General features: G+C 40.6%; 1 protein-coding gene across 3 annotated transcripts in view; it reads left to right on the top strand.

The window, feature by feature from the left end:
* The window catches only part of LOC122562631 (EMI domain-containing protein 1-like), a 342320-nt gene that overhangs the window by 319353 nt on the left and 2830 nt on the right, over positions 1 to 20137 (top strand). The window contains exon 14 of one of the 3 annotated variants that reach the window (XM_043715640.1): positions 6537 to 6627. The exons of 1 other annotated variant lie outside the window; for it this stretch is intronic. In XM_043715640.1, coding sequence (XP_043571575.1) covers positions 6537 to 6627 — 91 coding nt within the window. Of the gene's footprint in view, positions 1 to 5799; positions 5885 to 6536; positions 6628 to 20137 lie in introns of all 3 variants that reach the window. One more of the 3 variants, XM_043715641.1, reaches the window with a different exon arrangement.

The raw sequence follows: 20137 nt of genomic DNA, 5'->3' as shown, positions 1-20137 counted from the left end.
TTCTTATTACCTCCAAGTCCCTGGTGACGGAATTCATTTTGCAACAAAAATAAAGCCAGATTTTGGCTCATATATTGCAATCAGTTTTAAATGCCAAAAAAACATTCAAGTGCCAAAGATTTGCAGACCATAAAGGCGTCACAATTACAGGGTTATGGTTGTTCTAAAATAAAGTAAATATATTTACCTATATCTGCAGGATGTGTATGGCCATTCTTTGTTAGTGCAGAAAATGGCTTTTAACGCACAAATGCCTTTATAGTAACATTGTAGCCTATTTTAAGCACAGCACTTAATGGAGATGGTCTCCAATTTTACATTATAATTCAGCACCAAACTAATACCAGGTAAGACAGGGACCTTGAAAGCAAATTCAAATGTTGGAATGAAGGGTTCACAGTTCTGATGGTTAGATGCAATTCTTGTGAATGTAGCAAAATTCTTTCACAAAATAGTTACTTAATGAAGTTGATTAATGAAAGATGTTGCCTTCTAATTTACAATGTTACAGATGATTTAATAAATCTAGAAGAAAAATTACTGAGTTTGTTCATTTATTGTATTAAACAGTCAGTCATCCTTTTGTTTATCTCAAGTGTAACATTTAAAAGATTTAAAATTACTCAGTAGTATCTTCCTTTTATCGGTTTCCGGGTTAAAAAATAAAATGATTCAAACTGGCCTTTATTGTAAAGTTTGCAAATTTTAATCAGGTAAAGCTACTTGAAAAGAAAAGCTTGCAGAAGAGATACTGTCCTGTTGCAGATGCAAAAGCATGAATAACTGAACTAGTTGAACTATATGCACGGACACATTGTCTATCATGTTTACTAATATCCACATATATACTAGTTTTGACTGGTTCTGGTTTTCTTACAAGCAGATGATTAAAAAAGGTGCTAAACTTTGATTGCATTGGAATATTAATGAATCAAAGTGCATTCTATTTTTACATTAATTATAAAACTTCATCTAAAACCCGTGCTGTTGAAAGTTACTAATTTTGTAGTGTTCAATGCAGTATTTTACAAAGTTTGTGATTGGGATTGTTGATTAGTGGGGACAGATAGCTTCATACTGCATTTAGTCTGATTACTTAAACTAACTTGTGCTTTCATTTTCCCAACGTCTCCCACACAGTATCCCTTTCACAGCCAAGAGATTTTTTAAAAATTGCTTCCATTCATCTGTAATGCCAGGCAACAGAAATATCATGATAATGCCTTTTTATGACTGAACCTCCAGGTTCCTGTTGATCTGAAGATGTGCCTGCTATTTGCTCAGTGACCCTTCCTGCAATTGCAGGTGGAAAATCATTCTGTGAGGAATAAGCCGGATCTCATAATATAAAAGTTCTACGGATGCTGGAAATAAAAGCAGAAAGTTTCGGGGAAACTCAGCAAGTCAGTACAGCGAGTCATACTGGACTCAAAATATTAACTTTGTTTCAATCTCCACAGATGCTGACAGACCTGGTGAGTTTCTCTCAGACTTCCTGTTTTTTTTCCAAGCTGGTTGCAATCAGTTTATGGGGCAGCACGTTGGTACTTCATGGTCAAACTCTGCACTTAAACCATTTATAACTGAACTGGTTGAACTATATGCATGGACACATTGTCTATCATACTTCAGTATCAGTCCCAAGGCTGTAGGTTTTAGATGAGAGTGCGTTATATGTTGTTTGAATGGCAATAAGAGTTCTTGGCCTTCTAGAATTTAAATTGACATGGAAACACAGGGATAACTATGAATTAAGACATGGTGAATTCTGGTTTACAGGAAGCATTTTCATGAAAAGTAGTGATCAGGGAATGATGAATTAAATCTTTTGCTATTTCTTGCAGCAATCAGAAAATATCAAGTATAGCCCAAAGCAGTTGGATGCAGCTTGAAAGAAGTATCAAGTGAATCATTCCAAATTTTAGGTGCTTCTCACTGGCCAGATCTTCATCTCCCTTGCTAAACCATGGTATACATGTTAGAGTGACTATAAGCTGACTAAATATATAGTGTTCCTGATTTACAAACATCTGACTTATGAATGCTCACACTGATGAATTCAATCCCATACAGGCATGTAATTTTAAAGATGCACCATACAAACATCTTCCATACTTGCAAATAGCTACTTTATATTGCCCTGCTTCGCGCTCTGAATTGTGGACAAGTTGACTTGTGAGCAGACTTGAGAACGGAACCTGTTCACAACCTGGGGACTGCTTTTGCATAACTCAGAGGTGCTTTGTCCATCTCAGGTTGTGGTTATGCTGCTGTTTTCATGTTGATACATTGACAATAGTGCAGCAGTTGCAATGATCCCAACTTGAGTTGAAAATGCACTCAACCTAAAGACCACAAAAGTAGATGCAGAAGAGATAAGTTAAACAATTTCAGCCATCTGCTCAATCCCTTTTCAACATCTAATTATCTGTTGAATGACAATAAAACTTTTGGCTCCAATACTCTAATTGGAAAACTGCACCAGTTATTGATGACTATTGAAATATATAGTTGGATGAACTGTGCAGACCATAATGGCAGGCAACACAACGTCCAGGCCACTTAATCATGATGATTTGTGGGGGCGGGGGTCCTGTGCCAAGCAGCAAATGGCACCTAAACCTCCCCCGGTTAATTGCGAAGGACTGCTGCAGGATTCCAGCTACTACTGGCAGGATATCAACTAAGCGAAAGTGAGGCCTGCAGATGCTGGAGATTAGAGTCAAGAGTGTGGTGCTGGAAAAGCACATCAGGTCAGGCAGCATCTGAGGAGCAGAAGAATCGATATTTTGGGCAAAAACCCTTCATCAGGAATGAAGCTGTGAGCCGAGGGGGTGGAGAAATAAATGGGAGGGGTGGTGGGGAGAAATATATAGGAGTGGGGTGGGGCTGGGAGAAAGGTAGCTGAGAGTGCAATAGGTAGATGGGGGGAGGGGGGGGGGGGAGGAAGGGTGTAATAGGAGTCGGAGAGGAGGTTGGAGCAGAAGCAGAGGTCCATCGCAGTTCTGAGAGAGTGTGGCCCTGAGCTGAGGCAGGGCTGACTGCAGAGAGATTAGGTGGCAGCGAGTGTGGAGTGGAGGATCTAGAAGGAGTAACCAATTAAGCTTATTACTGACACCCATTATCACTGAGCCAAGTAATGGCGGCTCAGGAGGCCACACAGAATTTTAAAACACATTTTGAATACCTCCCAGCAAATTCTGTCACTGCTCCCTCTGACAATAGTGGCAATTACAATTTACCAGATTGTTGATTGGCCAGCAAACTCTTCTGGCAGGATTTCTGCCTCTGAAGGCCTTTAATATGGGGAAAGGCTGACAGTAGCCAGTTAAATGCCTGATGGGCACTTGATTCTATCAGGTCTTCTCCACAGAAATGACAGAGGTTCCATGTTGGTTTTCTAACCAATAGGTGAATACCCCAAGGTCCTGAAAGAATACTGGGCAGTGTTGAACTAGCCTTTTACCCCTTTAGGCGTGCAATGGTAGTAAGAGTGCTGAAGACTAAATGTTTTAGTTCACTATAGCTATGTACAGTCACTCTTCCCTCCAGCTGACCACCTGGGCATGACATATTGCGGTGCTATTTTATAGATTTGGCCTGCTGACCAGATGTCTGACATCAATTTGAACCTCACAATACAGTTTCACTTTTACACTTCATGAACTGAGAAATAAACCCATCACACTACATTCAGATTACCAGCCCTGAAATCTGCTGAAAAAATAGTTAGATGTAGATTTCAGGATGTGCCCCCTTGTGACTGTTACCTCTGGTCTTGGTGATATAAGATCAAATGAAGTTACCTTAGTATTACTGATTGGCTGTACACCACCCAGGCCATGTCTTGGGTACTTGTTTGATCAGGGAAGTCAATGATACCAAGAAAGCCAAATGGGATGGGTTGATGGGGAGAAAATGCTGGATTTCAAATCTGCCCCTCTCCCCTCAAATAATCTTTTAAAAAATCTTTTCAGTGGGCTTATTGTAGCTACTTCTGTTCAATTAAGATTGGGATAAAGAAAATTTTAAGCCTGAAGTCTCTCCTAATAGGAGACATGTTATTTGACCTTGTTTCAACCAAAGCTTTACATAACCTGACAAGGAAAGTTAGGCAAATTTCAAAATCTTTTCCTAAACTTAGGTTGATAATGATTCAGAAGGGCTGTTAACTTTGGGACCTCCTGGGTATTTGTACATGCCAGCCTAGCCTCTCTAATTTCCCAACATCTCCAACCAGTAAGGTCCAATTACTGCTAGCAAGATGGTCTACGTCAAATTGCATCTGCCAACTTTCCACACATTCTGCCTTCTTGAGCTGTTTTGCAGTCCTCCTCATTTTGTGTCACTGAAGATTTCCCCTAAAAAAGGGAAGATGAGAACTCGTTCCCTCCAATATCTTCAAACACCTCCCAGCGCTTTGGTAGAAGCAAGTCGCCAACATGTGCTATCATCTCATGTGCATCAGAAAGGTTTAAGGGTAAAGGGAACAAATCAAAGATGGGTTATATTAAACTATGCATGAGCATTTTCATTAACCTGAGTGTGTTGGTTTTGTCTTTTGTTAACCTAATGACTTACTCAGTAATTAACTGCATAGTTTAACAAATCTTGCCATTGGAGAGCCATTTTAAATACAGTAAACCTCAAATCAATTTAATGCATTTTCTGATTGGGTACACAATAGCTATTTTCTGTTAGGGGTTTGCTGCTGCTGTTTTGAAAATGCGTCATCCCATCACTGAACTCTTCATTTCATCCTTTAAAGTTTGTAATCACTTCATTTGAAATTGAAATTTGCATTTCTTTTGCTCTTGTGAAAGAAACTGCCTTGGTCACGTAACTGTCATTGTGTTCCTGGTGGTGCTGCTGTGAAACTCTTGGTAATAGTGCATGCTGTTTTACAACTCAAACCTCTATTTCCTAGTTGTGCCTACAGACATGGTTTCTAGGTTCATTGGTTACAGTTAATAGTTTGTTCAATGATTTCTGCATGTTTATTCCAAACCTTTCTGACTGATGATTCAAAAAGAAAAATCACATTAATTAAGTCACAAGATTGTGAAAATTGTTCTTTGGAGGTCTTCTTTTCTATATGAAGCTGAATGTTACAGCTTCACCAACAAAAATGTAAAATAAACATGTCAGAGTCTTCCAAACATGTTATAAATGTGCCGGGTGCTTCAGTCATTTACCTGTTCCTCATGCAGCAGGAAGGGGATACAGCTGTGGAAATGTCATTAAAACTGTCCTCCATTTATGTTGGCTTGTTGCATGACTTACCATGTTATGTGTGCCGCCTAACTCTAATAATTTGCATCTGGCTGCTCTATTAAACAGAGAAATATCAGCATGCTGATCTGTCCTTCTTTCGCATCCTGCCTTGTACAACATTTCAAGTAATAATGACATGCAGTTATTTAAGATACAAGTTGCATCTGTACTAAAAAGAAAATTTCTCCATAGCCTAAATCTAAAGTAAATGGTTTGGACGTAATGTTTGCATTCTGCCTAGTGAATAATCTGTTAGATTTGTTAAGAAAAATTCCAAGCTAGCTTGTTTGGAAGTGTTTTTAAATGTCTGAGCTCCAAATGAATGCACTGCAATGACTACCCAAAAGTAATATCTAAATGTTTGCAATTTAGAGACTGAAATGGAACCTGCATGCGACTGCCTTTGTTTTGGTCATTCATGTGGAATGCTGAAATTGAGGCCAAACCCCTACCAAAAACAAAGGAGGATATGACAGCAAGTCAGTTGCTGGCATTTCCCTTGATGGCTGTATCTGTCTTCCACAGGGGGAAGGTATACACCAAATCCGGGAAGCTTTGAAGATTTTAGCAGAGAGGGTATTAATCTTGGAGACTATGATTGGTATTCATGGTGAGTAAAGGGACTAGAAAGATATTTGCACTGAGTTTTATGGACAGGCACAATTGGTCACACAACAGAACATGAAAAAACATCAATACTTAATTCTCAAAATAGCTTCTGGTTTGAAGTAGGTAAATCATATTTGATGAAGGGAAATGTTATACTTAAAGCAAAAGATGGTAGTGTAATGTTGAAAATGTTCTTTATTGTGTGTCTGAGTGTGATGTCCAATTCTCAGTACAAATCCTTACTGTTATTTGTGTGTGTATGGGGTTAACCAAAAACCCAGACACTGCAACAGTGGGAACTAGGAAAGTCCATGCTATTCTTCAAAATGTGGTGCAATGGAAAAATTAAAATGACCTGAAACTCTCAACGAAAAACCTGCAAATTATCTGGAAAAAGTGTCAAGTTTACCAGCTGAAGCTTTTTTATTTCATTTGCAGTTGAGTCATTTCCAGAAGCTTGCAAATACCTATTTAATAAAATTGGACTTTTTTCCTTCTTGAACGTTATTTGAACAGATACATTTACTAAAGTGAATTAAAGCAATTGCTGAAAATAATGAAAACATGGCTGGCCTGGTTCCCAAGTCCTGATCATAACTATATTTTAACTGGGGAACAAAACATTTTCTGTTGCTGTTTTCAATCTCCACCAGGCTGTTAGTTGGCAGATGTTCCAAGATCTTCAAGCTGAATTAGAAGTTCTGGCTAGAAGGGTAACCTTACTGGAAGCCATCGTGTGGCCAGGTAACCAAGTGGTCAACCATTAAAAGTTGCAGTGTTTGTGCCAACAAGTGGCCTCCAACGTTTTGTTACAGCTGAACAATATGCTGATTAAGTGACAATGAATTATAATGTTTTATTACTGTATTTAAAATGTGTTTCTGATGACCTTAAGTTAAAGGATGAAAGAAGGCCAGTGTGCATTCTGTGTACTGTTGACAAAAATGATTCCGCTTGTTTCAAAAATGAGACAAAACCTAGCTTGAAAGTATCACACCATATTAAGCTTTACAAAAAGCTATTGTGATTTGACAGCTTGTAAAATATACTCTTCACTATGCACCTGACAGATACTTAACAAAATCATGGTAAGGATATGTTACTTAAGTGAGAGATGAGGCGAAGCAGTAGAAAGCATTAAACTACATAATAATATGTACAACAAAAGGCTCTAGACTGTATCATTATTTTCAAGTCACAGGGATCCATATTGGAGCTGCTGTTAATAATCTCTATAACTGATTTGGAGAATGGAGTGTAATCCAAAATGTTGAAACATGTGATCATACCAAATTGAAAGCACCAACCAATGATGCCACCCAGTGTATAAAATCCAAAGGCAGAGCCGAGGTAAATGGGTAGATGGAAATGGATCCTATGTTCATTGGTACCCATACGTGCGGGTGATCACTGCATAATGGACATCTATTCACAGTTACTATTAAATCATGCATGCTGGAACAGGGTGCTGTTGCCTAATGAGCTTCAGACATTCACTACCTTGGCACTCACATGAAAATGACCTCTTGGGGAAAAATATGTTTAGCTTCCGGCACATGAAAGAACCACACTGTGGAGCCACCATCCTCAGAGGTAGGTTGTGTGGTTCAAGTTGGACGATGGAGAAGAGAATGATCAAAGTAAATAACAACTGTAACAAAGTAAATGACTTACTGGTGGGATTCCTTATTGGGAATAATTTCCCAGGAAAATGAGGGGGAGAAAGGCAAAATAAATTAATAAAACGTCTAATAAACCCTAATAAAATTTACCATTCAACATGTAAAATTGTGAATTACAGGAGGAGAGTAATCGCAGGAGAGTAATTGCTCCTTGGTGCTCTTTAGCATCCCATTTATTGCAAATGCTTTTCATGCATTTTTTGCTTACACAATTGTCATTTCACAGACTGAGATTGAATTATAATGTCCTGCTGTAAATCTGACTCAAAGTATAGTTTTACACAGTTTATAAAAGTCATTTTATAACAGTCCTATTTGAGTCTATACTCAATATTCATTTTCTGTGTGTAAAGTGATTGTTGCATTGACTTTTCCAATCAGTTAAAATCCTATCTTGTTCATAAATTTGTTTTTGTAAAACTAAAATGTGGAATCATAATCAGATGAGCTAAAATCAAAATGCATTGGACACGTTAAATCAAACACAAAACAATACATAGATTGTTAAAGAATTAAATATTAAGAGTTCCTTGTGTTTCTTTGTTTTTCTATTGTGATCTTTATTTTGTAACTTAAAGTGGCATCTCATAACATTTCAGACAATCACAATATCTTTCTATTTAGTCAAATAATATAATAGTAACCAAGAAATATGAATTTTTAATGTCAAGCATGACATAATTATAATGGCCAAATAATTTATGATATTAAACTAATTTTATTACTGGCTAAAAATGTTATGGTATTTTGACAACTTAGCCTTTAAAAGATGGGAAAATGTTTGCTTTCTTCAAACAGTGTACAAAGGGACAGTAATGGAAAATGCAGCCAATAATGAACTACATTAAGAACCTGCTGTGTATTTTTAAATATATGCTGAAACCTTATAGATAAACCTTTGCCATTCAAGCAAAGTGCTAGCATTGTATTATTAATTTCTAAGTTTCCTTGATGCAGGCAAATGTGTATACTTTAAATGCAACAAGTCATTTATTGTGCTTTTACATGTTATGTGTAAGGGTAGAGTTTTACACTTCAGCTGGCAGTGGGCAGTCTGTAAAATTCCCTGGATCACCTTTTCACCATCTTCCTGCCTGTCCTTGATCAATATGCAATTTTACATTGTCCACCATCATGCCAAGTGAGGCCTTTTAATGGAAAATTAGTGGCTGATAATTTCTCATTTAAGGGCTACTTCCCTCTCAGCTGGTGGAAGTAGTTCTTGTGCAAGAGCAAGCCCAGCAGGTCACGCTGCTCAAGCTTCAGATGAGATTGGAGAGTGCCTCTCTCAGAAGTTCTTTCCAACAGCTGCTGCACCAAACCTTCATCCACAAGGTCTGCCCTCTGCAGGTGCTACATTTGCCACTGCCTTCTCTGTCAAGTACCCAGCTCCTTCTACACCCTTCCTCAGCCCTCTGCTCCCCATCAAGAGACTTCCCGTGCTTAACTCATCCTGGACTCAGGGACTTGGAATCTGGATACCGTTTGCAATTGCAGCCCTAGCCTCTGCTGCCAGTGAGTTAGATTGGCCAGCAGCTCCCTGAGGTGGGACTCACAACTGAGTTAGGGGCAGAAGTGCCCTCTCTGGTCAAAGAACATTAAATTGTTATGGGGCTACATCGCCAACAACTCTTTGGGTGTCAGCAGAAACCCTCTCATCTGAAAATTCATGTCCTCTGTCTCTGATGATAATTACAAATTAATGATATTCTTCAGACAATATGGGTTCAACATCAAAATTTAGATTCTAGAGTAATTGTGAGAGAGTGAGCTTTGCATCACATTCAATCAACACATTCTATGGAAAGATTGGACTTACCAATAACAATACTGATTGAATTCATTCAATAAGTTTTGAAAATCCTAGTCCAGCAAAGACAGCATTTGCTTGAGGTACAAGTTCCCAAAAACTGAATTTAAGATTTTTAAAAAATCTTCTCCATTCTCATTACTTTTTTTTATTCATTTGTGTTCTTGGGCATCGCCAGCTGGCCAGCATTGATAGCCCGTCCCTATTTGCCCTTGAGAAGGTGATGGTGAGCTGCCTTCTTGAATCATTGCAGTCCACTTGCTGAATCGCTGCGGTCCACTTGCTGTGGGTTGACCCACAATGCCAGTAGGGAGGAAATTCCAGGATTTCGACTGAACGACTATGAAGGAACAGCAGTACATTTCCAAGTCAGGGTGGTCAGTGGCTTGGAGGGGAACTTGCAAGTGGTAGTGTTCCCAAGTACTTGCTGTCCTTTTCCTTCTCGATGGAAGTGGTTGTGGGTTTAGAAGATGCTGTCTAAGGATCTTTGGTGAATTTCTGCAGTGCATCTTGTAGACAGTACACACTGCTGCTCCTGAGCGCCCGTGACGGAGGGTTTTAATGTTTGTAGATGTGGTGCCAATCAAGTGGGTTGCTTTGTCCTGGGTGGTGCCAAGCTTCTTGAGTGTTGTTGGAGCTGCCCCATCCAGGCAAGTGGGGAGTATTCTCTGGAGGCTTCCTGCCTCTATTCCTGATGAAGGGCTTTTGTCCGAAACGTCGATTTTCCTGCTCTAGGATGCTGCCTGACCTGCTGTGCTTTTCCAGCACCACTCTGATCTAAATTCTGGTTTCCAGCATCTGCAGTCCTCACGTTTGCCTAGTATTCCATCATACTCCTGACTTGTGCCTTGTAGGTGGTGGATTTAACTTGCTGCGTTATCTCTAGTCTCTGACCTGTTCTTGTAGCCACTGTGTTGATGTGGTGAGTCCATTGAGCTTCTGGTCAATGGTAACCCCAAGGATGTTGACAGTGGGGGAATTCAATGATGGTAATGCCACTGAATGTCAAGTATGGTGGTTAGAGTGTCTCTTATTGATGATGGTCATTGTCAGGCATTTGTGTGGCACGAATGTTACTTGCACTTGTAGCTTAGCTAAGGGAGCAGCAGGTTCTGGAGCACACATCTTCAGTACTATTGCTGGAATGTTATCCGAGCCCATTGTCTTTTTAGTATCCAGTGCCTCCAGCCATTTCTTGATATTACATGGAGTGAATCGAATTTGCTGAGACTGGTATTTGTGATACTGAGGACAACTGAAGGAGCCCGATGGATCATCCACTCGGTACTTCTGATTGAAGGTTGTTGCGAATGCATCAGCCTTTTGCACTCATTTGCTGGGCTCCTCCATCATTGAGGATGGGGATATATGTGGAGCCTCCTCCTCTTCCAGTGAGTTGTTTAATTGTTAACCACCATTCACAACTGGATGTGGAAGGACTGCAGAGCTTAGATCTGATCCACTGATTATGGGATTGCTTAGCTCTGCCCATCACTTGCCATTTATGCCATTTGGCACACAAGTAGTCCTGTTTGGTAGTTTCACCAGGTTCACACCTCATTTTTAGCTATTCCTGATGGTGCTCCTGGCATGTCCACCTACACTCTCCATTGAACCTGGGTTGATCCGCTGGCTTGATGGTAATGGTTGAGTGGGGGGTATGCTAGGCCATGAAGTTACAGATTGTGTTGGAGTTCAGTTCAGCTGCAGTTTCATTTTTTTGTTATAACTTTCTAGCGATTGATACAACTGAGTGGCTTGCTAGGCCATTTCAGAGGGCAGTTGAGAGTCAACCACATTATTGTGGCTCTGGAATCACATGTAGACCAGACTAGGTGAACATGGCAGATTTCCTTCCCTAAAGGACATTAGTGAACCAGATGGGTTTTTCCAACAATTGACAATGGTTTCATGGTCATCAGTAGACTCCTAATTCTAGATTTTTTTTCATTGAGTTCAAATTCTACCATCTGACATGGCGGGATTTGAACCCAGGTCACCAATTTAATACATTGCAAAACTTACAATGAACTTAATATACTGAGTTATCATGAACCTCTGCAAAATGGTTTCTCCTGTTTTATTTTAAAGTCAATTGATCAAGCCGTTTGTCAGGTTCAATGTTTCCATTTAAATACATTTTCTTCGACATTTTCTTTTGTTTCCTGTCCTCATGGCAAAGTACTTAGCCTATTAATCTGAAATGATCCATTCTACAAATAACACTCTTTCTCTCTTACCTGTTGTCACAGGTGCTGGAATTTCAAAGTGAATCTCTCTCAGAATCAGTCAACTTCAATAAATCAAACTGACTGAATTGTTTTAGAATTACAGAATCCCTACGTTGTGGAAGCGGGCCATTCGGTACATCAAGTCCACACCGACCCGTCGAACAGTATCCTACCCAAATCCACCCCCTTACCCTATCCTTGTAACCCTCATTTCCCATGGGTAATCTACCTAGCCTCCACACCCTTATGACACTACAGGGCAATTTAGCATGGCCAATCCACATAACCTACACATCTTAAGATGGTAGGAGGAAACCAGAGTACCTGGAGGAAACCAGAGTACCTGAAGGAAACACACACACAAACATAGGGAGAACATGCAAACTTCACATAGACAGTCACCTGAAAATGGAATCGAACCCAGCTCCCTGGTGCTGTGAAGTAGCAGTGCTAACCACTGAGCTACTGTGCCACCCATAGGTTAGGGACTTGGTCTGATCCTTCATTGCCTGTTTTCCTTGAGAAGATTTTACTTTGTCTGAATCACATTCCCACTGTTGTTTGATTATAAGGAATTTATTTTGGATAGCCCCCAAAAATGGGAGATGTATGATTAATCCACACCCAACCTACTGCCTATTCATTTGAGTGATCTCACACCAACAATGCCTAGGCAGGAACTCAGTGTTACATGTAGTAAATGCCAATTGAAATCAGACTGCACTTCTGAAGGTTAGCTTGCATTTCTTAAAGGGGAGGTATATTGTGGCTGGAGCAGATGCTGCAAGTCATCAGAAGGAGCATAAGATGGCACAACGAGGGAAAGAGTGGGCTCTGAAGTTTTTGGACTTTACATTAAAGGTTTTGATGGAGTGGATGAAAGCGAGAAGGTGGTGCTCTGTACCATCAAGGGAAAAGGAGAGTTTCCTGATACACAAAGGGTAACAGGAGCAGATATCTATGGAGGCCATTACCAGGAATCAAGGCCCAAGGATCTGGACACAGTCCCAGAAGAAATTCAGTGTCTTCATATGAATAGTCAAGAGAATGCACCTTAAATTGCCGTGATCTCCGAGGAAGGGCTTATTCCCAAAACGTCAACTCTCCTGCTCCTCGGATGCTGCCTGGCCTGCTTTTTCAGTGCCACTTTTTGACTCTGACTCTCCAGCATCTGAAGTCCCCACTTTCTCCTCCATGATCTACCAACTGTACTATTAGTTTTGAAACATTGTCAATTTATCAAGATCCCATTACTCATCTACAAATAATCCCATCAATAGGATTTTATGCCTACCATTCATACATCTTACTGGACCATCTTTCATTTTGCACAGATGCAAGCCTTACACCCTCATCTCTGAGAGTGCATGCATTGCCACTAATTCAATCACATCAACCAAACAGTTCTCACATCGCTCACTTGCTTCACCTATTTTATAACTGGAGGAAATTGAAGAAAACAATCATCCCTTCTAAATCTTATGGAAGAGATGGCTTTGGATGTTGCTGAAACAGCCATTGCTGAAAATGTGCCCTTGGCAGGGCTGAAACTGTTGAAGATGATGGCATCTTTACATTTAATCCTTCCACCACATCTCAATTTGCCTCTCATTCACACTCTATTCTCATTTATAAGTTGCAGGTGGTGTGAGCTTACACTTCTTGCTTCCAGCCCAACCTTCAAACCTTTCTGTTTCACCCGCATCCCCCCCAGCCCATCCCGCCACATATACACACACACACACACACACACACACTAGAACATACAACAATACAGCGCAGAACAGGCCCTTCGACCCTCGATGTTGCGCCAACCTGTGAACTATTCTCAGCTCATCCCCCGACACTATCCCAAAATCATCCATGTGCTTATCTAAGGATTGTTTAAATCTCCCTAATGTGGCTGGGTTGACTACATTAGAAGGTAGGGCATTCCACGCCCATACCACTCTCTGCGTAAAGAACCTGCCTCTGACATCTGTCTTAAATCTATCACCCCTCAATTTGTAGTTATGCCCCCTTGTACACACTGACATCATCATCCTAGGAAAAAGACTTTCACTGTCTACCCGATCTAATCCTCTGATCATCTTGTATGTCTCTATCAAATCCCCTCTTAGCCTTCTTCTTGCCAATTAGAACAGGTTCAGGTCTCTCAGCCTTTCCTCATAAGACCTTCCCTCTAGACCAGGCAACATCCTGGTAAATCTCCTCTGCACCTTTTCCGATGCTTCCACATCCTTCCTGAAAGATGGGGACCAGAACTGTACACAATATTCCAAGTGTGGCCGCACCAGCTTTTTGTATAGTTGCAACCAGCTGCACAGTGGAAGAGCTTGGAAAAAAATTGCATCACCTTCACTTGGATTTGACACCTAGCCACCACCTTAAATACTGATAGTACATGTATCTTAAGGGAATATTTTGGGATCTGCGCTTGCTGAGAGATCAGGAAGAAGTGGCCTGCAGCAAACACAGAGGGTAAGAATAGCACAAGCTCCAGCTTGCCAGAGCATTGAACACACACGGATTCCACTACCTTGGACCAGGGCTTCAATGAGACATGCGGATGGACATTTGTAGCAAAATGCTTGATGCATTAGGAAGTCTACCAGAAGGCCAACAGTCAGTGCCAAAGAGTATGGAAAAATGTAGCACCAACCTTACTCTGGGCTTTGTGCAGAAACTGGAGCCTCTTCTCCAGCATGGAAGTGCTGACATACTTGCAAACCCAACCATGTTGCAGTAGTTGATGGGCCAATGATGCTATTTTGCGATGGAGAAAGTAGCAGCATAAGACAACTAACTTCACATTAAACAGGAGGGGATACTTGCTAAATTAAAATTCTAACTCATCACAAACCAGCATCCAACAAGGATGCTAGGCCCTGAATGTACGTGACAGTTCTGGAACACCTAATGAATGAACAGACTTTCATTTGCAATGCAAATGTTTTACTGAATCTGATATGCATATACCTAAACCTGGCAAGGGGACTGGAGCACTCATATGAACAAAATGCATTCTGTGCTCAATGATCATTCCAAGGTTATATCTGTAGGATGCACCATGACACTTGGCCATACAGCCACACTGGCAAGTTGCAGAGGCTCTTGAACCATGTAAAGGTGGTCATCTGCTTGGTATAGACAGATAGTGGATTCATCCTCACAGGTTAAGACCATAAGACATAGGAGCGGAAGTAAGGCCATTCAGCCCATCGAGTCCACTCCGCCATTCAATCATGGCTGATGAGCATTTCAACTCCACTTACCCGCATTCTACCCGTAGCCCTTAATTCCTTGTGACATCAAGAATTTATCAATTTCTGCCTTGAAGACATTTAGCGTCCCAGCCTCCACTGCACTCTGTGGCAATGAATTCCACAGGCCCACCACTCTCTGGCTGAAGAAATGCCTCCGCATTTCTGTTCTGAATTTACCCCCTCTAATTCTAAGGCTGTGTCCACGGGTCCTAGTCTTTATATTCCAACCCTCTTGAGATAATTGACAACATTGCATTCGCTTTCTTAATCACGGACTCAACCTGCATGTTTACCTTTAGAGAATCCTCAACTAGCACTCCCAGATCCCTCTGTACTTCGGCTTTACGAATTTTCTCACCGTTTAGAAAGTAGTCCATGCTTCTATTCTTTTTTCCAAAGTGCAAGACCTCGCATTTGCTCACATTGAATTCCATCAGCCATTTCCTGGACGACTCCTCCAAACTGTCTAGTTCCTTCTGCAGCCTCCCCACTTCCTCAGTACTACCTGCCTGTCCACCTAACTTTGTTAGGTTATTGCCAGCATTCCTTCTAATTTGCTTTCCAGCTGTGCAGGCCCCGAGGGTCCATGCATGTCAGCAACTTCGGGAACTGATGCCAATCGCCAAGGTCAAATCCGTGGAGTAACTGCATTCATGAATGAAAGACCTACTTAAAATCACAAAAGCAATATTCCATTATATCCTACTTTATCCTTGAATAGCTCAACACGCCATAAATTTACCAAATAATTGAGTGAGCTGTTACAACGAGTTTGAATAAGTTTTCCACATAGACTTTGCAGGATTCCTTCATTTTTGTAAAGACATGGCTACACTGATGAAATCAACATTTGCTGTATGTTACAGAAGCTCATGTCCAAGTTCTCTATCCCAGTCTGATTAACGTGAAAGGGAAAGCTGTCTCATAAATTTGAACAACAGGTGAAGCTAGCTTTTCATGCTGTTCATTTACAGAAAATCCTTGAGTGGTTTTCTTCACTAACTGGACACAACAGTCTTGCTTATCACACCAAGAATAATGTGATATATGAGTTTTAGTGCTGTTCTGTTGCCATGTCCAATAACTGATGGACTATACAAAACAACATTCACAGCTGGCTCCAAGCACGAATGTGCTTGCAAGTTTCAGAACACTGAGTTCAACATTAGATGTGATTCTAAACACAGGTCCCTGTTTTATGGTCTCAAAATGAATTCATACATGCATTGCACCTTTTTAGTTGCTGAAAATGAGAAGGGTCATAGAGACTGCCAATCTGCTGCATTCCAATGGAAATACCAATCAGAATCCACCTGCCTGACAGAGAACTAAGATTGACAGTCATGTTCCTGCTGCATCTCCATATCAACAATTGCCCAACCAATTAGCACCCACTGTATAAATTGCAATCCATTTTTCATCTTTGTTTCTTGCATCCTATCCTGATGAGCACAAGACAAAAAGCTTTGACTTCTTGTGTCTTTTCAGTATGCACATACCTGGGTTCCTTACTAGAATAATCAACAAATAGTCCTCATCACCCTCTGATTTGCCATGGTAGTTCAAATGCAGTTGACTCAATGGACTGCTGCAAATTGGAGACTGTGCATGACTGTGATGACACATTCATGGATTTTTTTGGTACAGTTGCTATGTGGCACATGTAAAGCATGTTTGTCCATTCAATGGCATACTGGAACTTGAACAGCCTGCAATCCTACCAGAGCTGCATGCTTTCTCTATCTGCTTATCTCTGGCAAGTCTGAAAGTAATTCTAACTTTCCTTGAATAGAGAGCCTGAGTGAACTCTCTTTCTTAACAGTGGATGTCAAACTGCAAGATGTTGTAATTATCCCCAGCTGCAAGTCTCAATGAGCCAAACAGAGAAAACTTCATTCACATGGCCATCCTCAAAGCTAGTAGCGTTCAGTCTTGTCCTGATTTGTATTTGGCATTAGCAGGTGGCAGATTGCAGTCTAGATGTCTTTAGTAGTGCTGACATTTCACACATTGCTCCTGGCTCAGGTTCACGTGGGAAAACGAGTTCCAAAACATGGTGGGCAGATACAGCCAGCTGCTGAGAAGCATCCTATCTTTAACTGTTTTGTGCAGATATTGTAAAATTAGTAAACAAAATCCTTCAGCACATATCACTCCCAATAGACTTCTCCAACTTGACATAACTGCACAAAGCAACAAGCACTTGAAGATTTGTAGCAACAGGCAGAGGACATCAACCTGCAAGAGGTGGTTTATCCTGTTAAATAGTAGTATTGGAGGCTTCCTTCATGTTGATGAACAACTGGCTCTGCACACTTCTGCTGGATGTTCACATCTGCAACAATAAGACAGGCTGTGCAACCTACCTGTAAATATACTCATGCTGCATTTGTGACATCCGGAAAACAGGAGTTAATCAGTCAATTTCTTAATCATGGGGTCAACAACTGTTTTTAATCCTGTTTACTTTTAAAATGACAACCCCTTAAGACACGAAATATGGACTGGTCTTATTTTACTTCATTTGTAATGTGTTCAGAGGAGTAATTGTCTCCTCAGATTTGGCTGTAAGTACAAATAATTGGACGGGTTGGCCCTGAGATGTCCCGATTATGCCACCTGTCATGGAGAAAGTATTTCTTTGGGCCCAACCCACCAATTATTTGCTCTTCTTGTTCCAGTAGTTTGATTCACATTGCTTGCAGTTAAACTGAAGTAAATCAGTAAAATCTGAAATAAAGCTAATTGTTCAAAGTACACAGTGGGGATATCAACTTTTGAAAAACAAAAGACAGGTTCATGTTTCAAGTTATTAATCTTATTGTACCAATTTTTAACACATTTGACATCCAACCCCTTTGTTCTGGCCAATTCTAAGAGATTTTCTTGGATTACTTTTTTAATGTCCCACAAAAATTGTTCACCAATTTATTTTTCGCATGCTGGTATTCCTAGTATTTCTATTTTTATCGCAATAGATTATTGAATTTACCTGATCATAGTTAATTCACAAGGGACTTTTTCTGATATAAAATAATTAGTGCCACAGTGTTAATTGCTAAAAGCTAATATCTACACTAAAACTGAGAGAGCTTCCTTTTTAAGTTAACTATCAAATTGTGGATAGAAAGGACTAATTTGGTAAAGTATTTACATTGAAACTTTTTGGATGGTTCCCAAATCCTTAAACCTAAGTTTCGATCTGAAAATATTTTCTTATAATTTTCTTCAATAAAAATTCTATATTATAATTTAGAAAACCAACCCAAGAGAAATTAGTTGCTTTGACTTCCCCCTGCCCCGCCCCGCCTCTCTCTCCCTCTCTCTGTGTGCATTAAAACATATGTCAGGTATAGAAGGCATATAGGAGAAAGTGAGGACTGCAGATGCTGGGGATCAGAGCTTAAAAATGTGTTGCTGGAAAAGCGCAGCAGGTCAGGCAGCATCAAAGGAGAAGGAGAATCGACGTTTCGGGCATAAGCCCTTCTTCAGGAATGAGGAGGGTGTGCCAAGCAGGCTAAGCTAAAAGGTAGGGAGAAGGGACTTGGGCATATGTCAGGTATAGTCAGGATAGATCAAGTGAATCCTTAGAAGTGTATAAAGGCGTACGAGTATACTTAAGAGAGAAATCAGGAGAGCAAAAAAGTGACATGAAATAGCTTTGGCAAATAGAGTTAAGGAGAATCCAAAGGGTTTTTAGAAATACATTAAGGACAAAAGAGTAATTCGGGAGAGAATAGGACCCCTCAAAGATCAGCAAGGCGGCCTTTGTGTGGAGCCACAGGAGAAGAGGGAGGATACTAAATGAGTATTTTGTATCAGTATTTACTGTGGAAAAGGATATGGAAGATATAGAATGTAGGGAAATAGATCTGAAAAATGTCCATATTACAGATGAGGAAATGCTGGATGTCTTGAAACGCATAAAAGTGGATAAATCACTAGGACCTGATCAGGTGTACCCTAGACCTTGTGGGAAGCTAGGGAAGTAATTGCTCGGCGTCTTACTGAGTTATTTGATAGTCACAGGTGAGGTGCCAAAAGACTGGAGGTTAGCTAACGTGGTGCCACTGTTTAAGAAAGGTGGTAAAGACAACCCAGGGAACTATAGACCGGTGAGCCTGACCTCAGTGGTGGGCAAGTTGTTGGAGGGAATCCTGAGGGACAGGATGTACATGTATTTGGAAAGGCAAGGACTGATTAGGAATAGTCAACATGGCTTTATGTGTTGGAAACCATGTCTCACAATCGTGATTGAGTTTTTTGAAGAAGTAACAAAGAGGATTGATGAGGGCAGAGTGGTAGATGTGATCTATGTGGATTTCAGTAAGTCATTCAACAAAGTTCCCATGGGAGACTGGTTAGCAAGGTTAGATCTCATGGAATACAGGGAGAACTAGCCATTTGGATACAGAACTGGCTCAAAGGTAGAAGGCAGAGGGAGGTGGTGGAGGGTTGTTTTTCAGACCGGAGGCTTGTGACCGGTGGAGTGCCATAAGGATCGGTGCTGAGTCCACTACTTTTCATCATTTATAGAAATGATTTGGATGTGAGCAAAAGAGGTATAGTTAGTTAGTTTGCAGATGACACCAAAATTGGAAGTGTAGTGGATAACGAAGAAGGTTATCTCAGATTCCAATGGGATCTTAATCAGATGGGCTAATGGGCTGAGAATTAGCAGGTCGAGTTTAATTTAGATAAATGTGAGGTATTGCATTTTGCGAAAGCAAATCTTAGCAGGACTTATACACTTAATGGGAAGGTCCTACGGAGTGTTGCTGAACAAAGAGACCTTGGAGTGAGACCTTGGAGTGCAGGTTCAAAGCTCCTTGAAAGTAGAGTCGCAGGTAGATAGGATAGTGAAGGCAGCATTTGTTATGCTTTCCTTTATTAGTCAGAGCACTGAGTACAAGAGTTGGGAGGTAATGTTGCGGCTGTACAGGGCATTGGTTAGATGACTGTTGGAATATTGCATGCATTTCTGGTCTCCTTCCTATCGGAATGATGTTGTGAAACTTGAAAGGGTTCAGAAAAGATTTACAAGAATGTTGCCATGGTTTGAGGATTTGAGCTATAGAGAAAGGTTGAACAGGCTAGAGCTGTTTTCCCTGGAGCGTCGGAGGCTGAGGGTGACTTTATAGAGGTTTACAAAATCATGAAGGGCATGGATAGGATAAATAGACAAGGTCTTTTTTCCTGGGGTGGAGGAGTCCAGAACTAGAGGGCTTAGGTTTAGGGTGAGAGAGTAAAGATATAAAAGAGACC

This window comes from Chiloscyllium plagiosum, chromosome 25, assembly GCF_004010195.1.
Source record: "Chiloscyllium plagiosum isolate BGI_BamShark_2017 chromosome 25, ASM401019v2, whole genome shotgun sequence".
Classification (NCBI taxonomy): domain Eukaryota; kingdom Metazoa; phylum Chordata; class Chondrichthyes; order Orectolobiformes; family Hemiscylliidae; genus Chiloscyllium; species Chiloscyllium plagiosum.
This window is presented reverse-complemented; position numbering and strand designations above follow the sequence as displayed.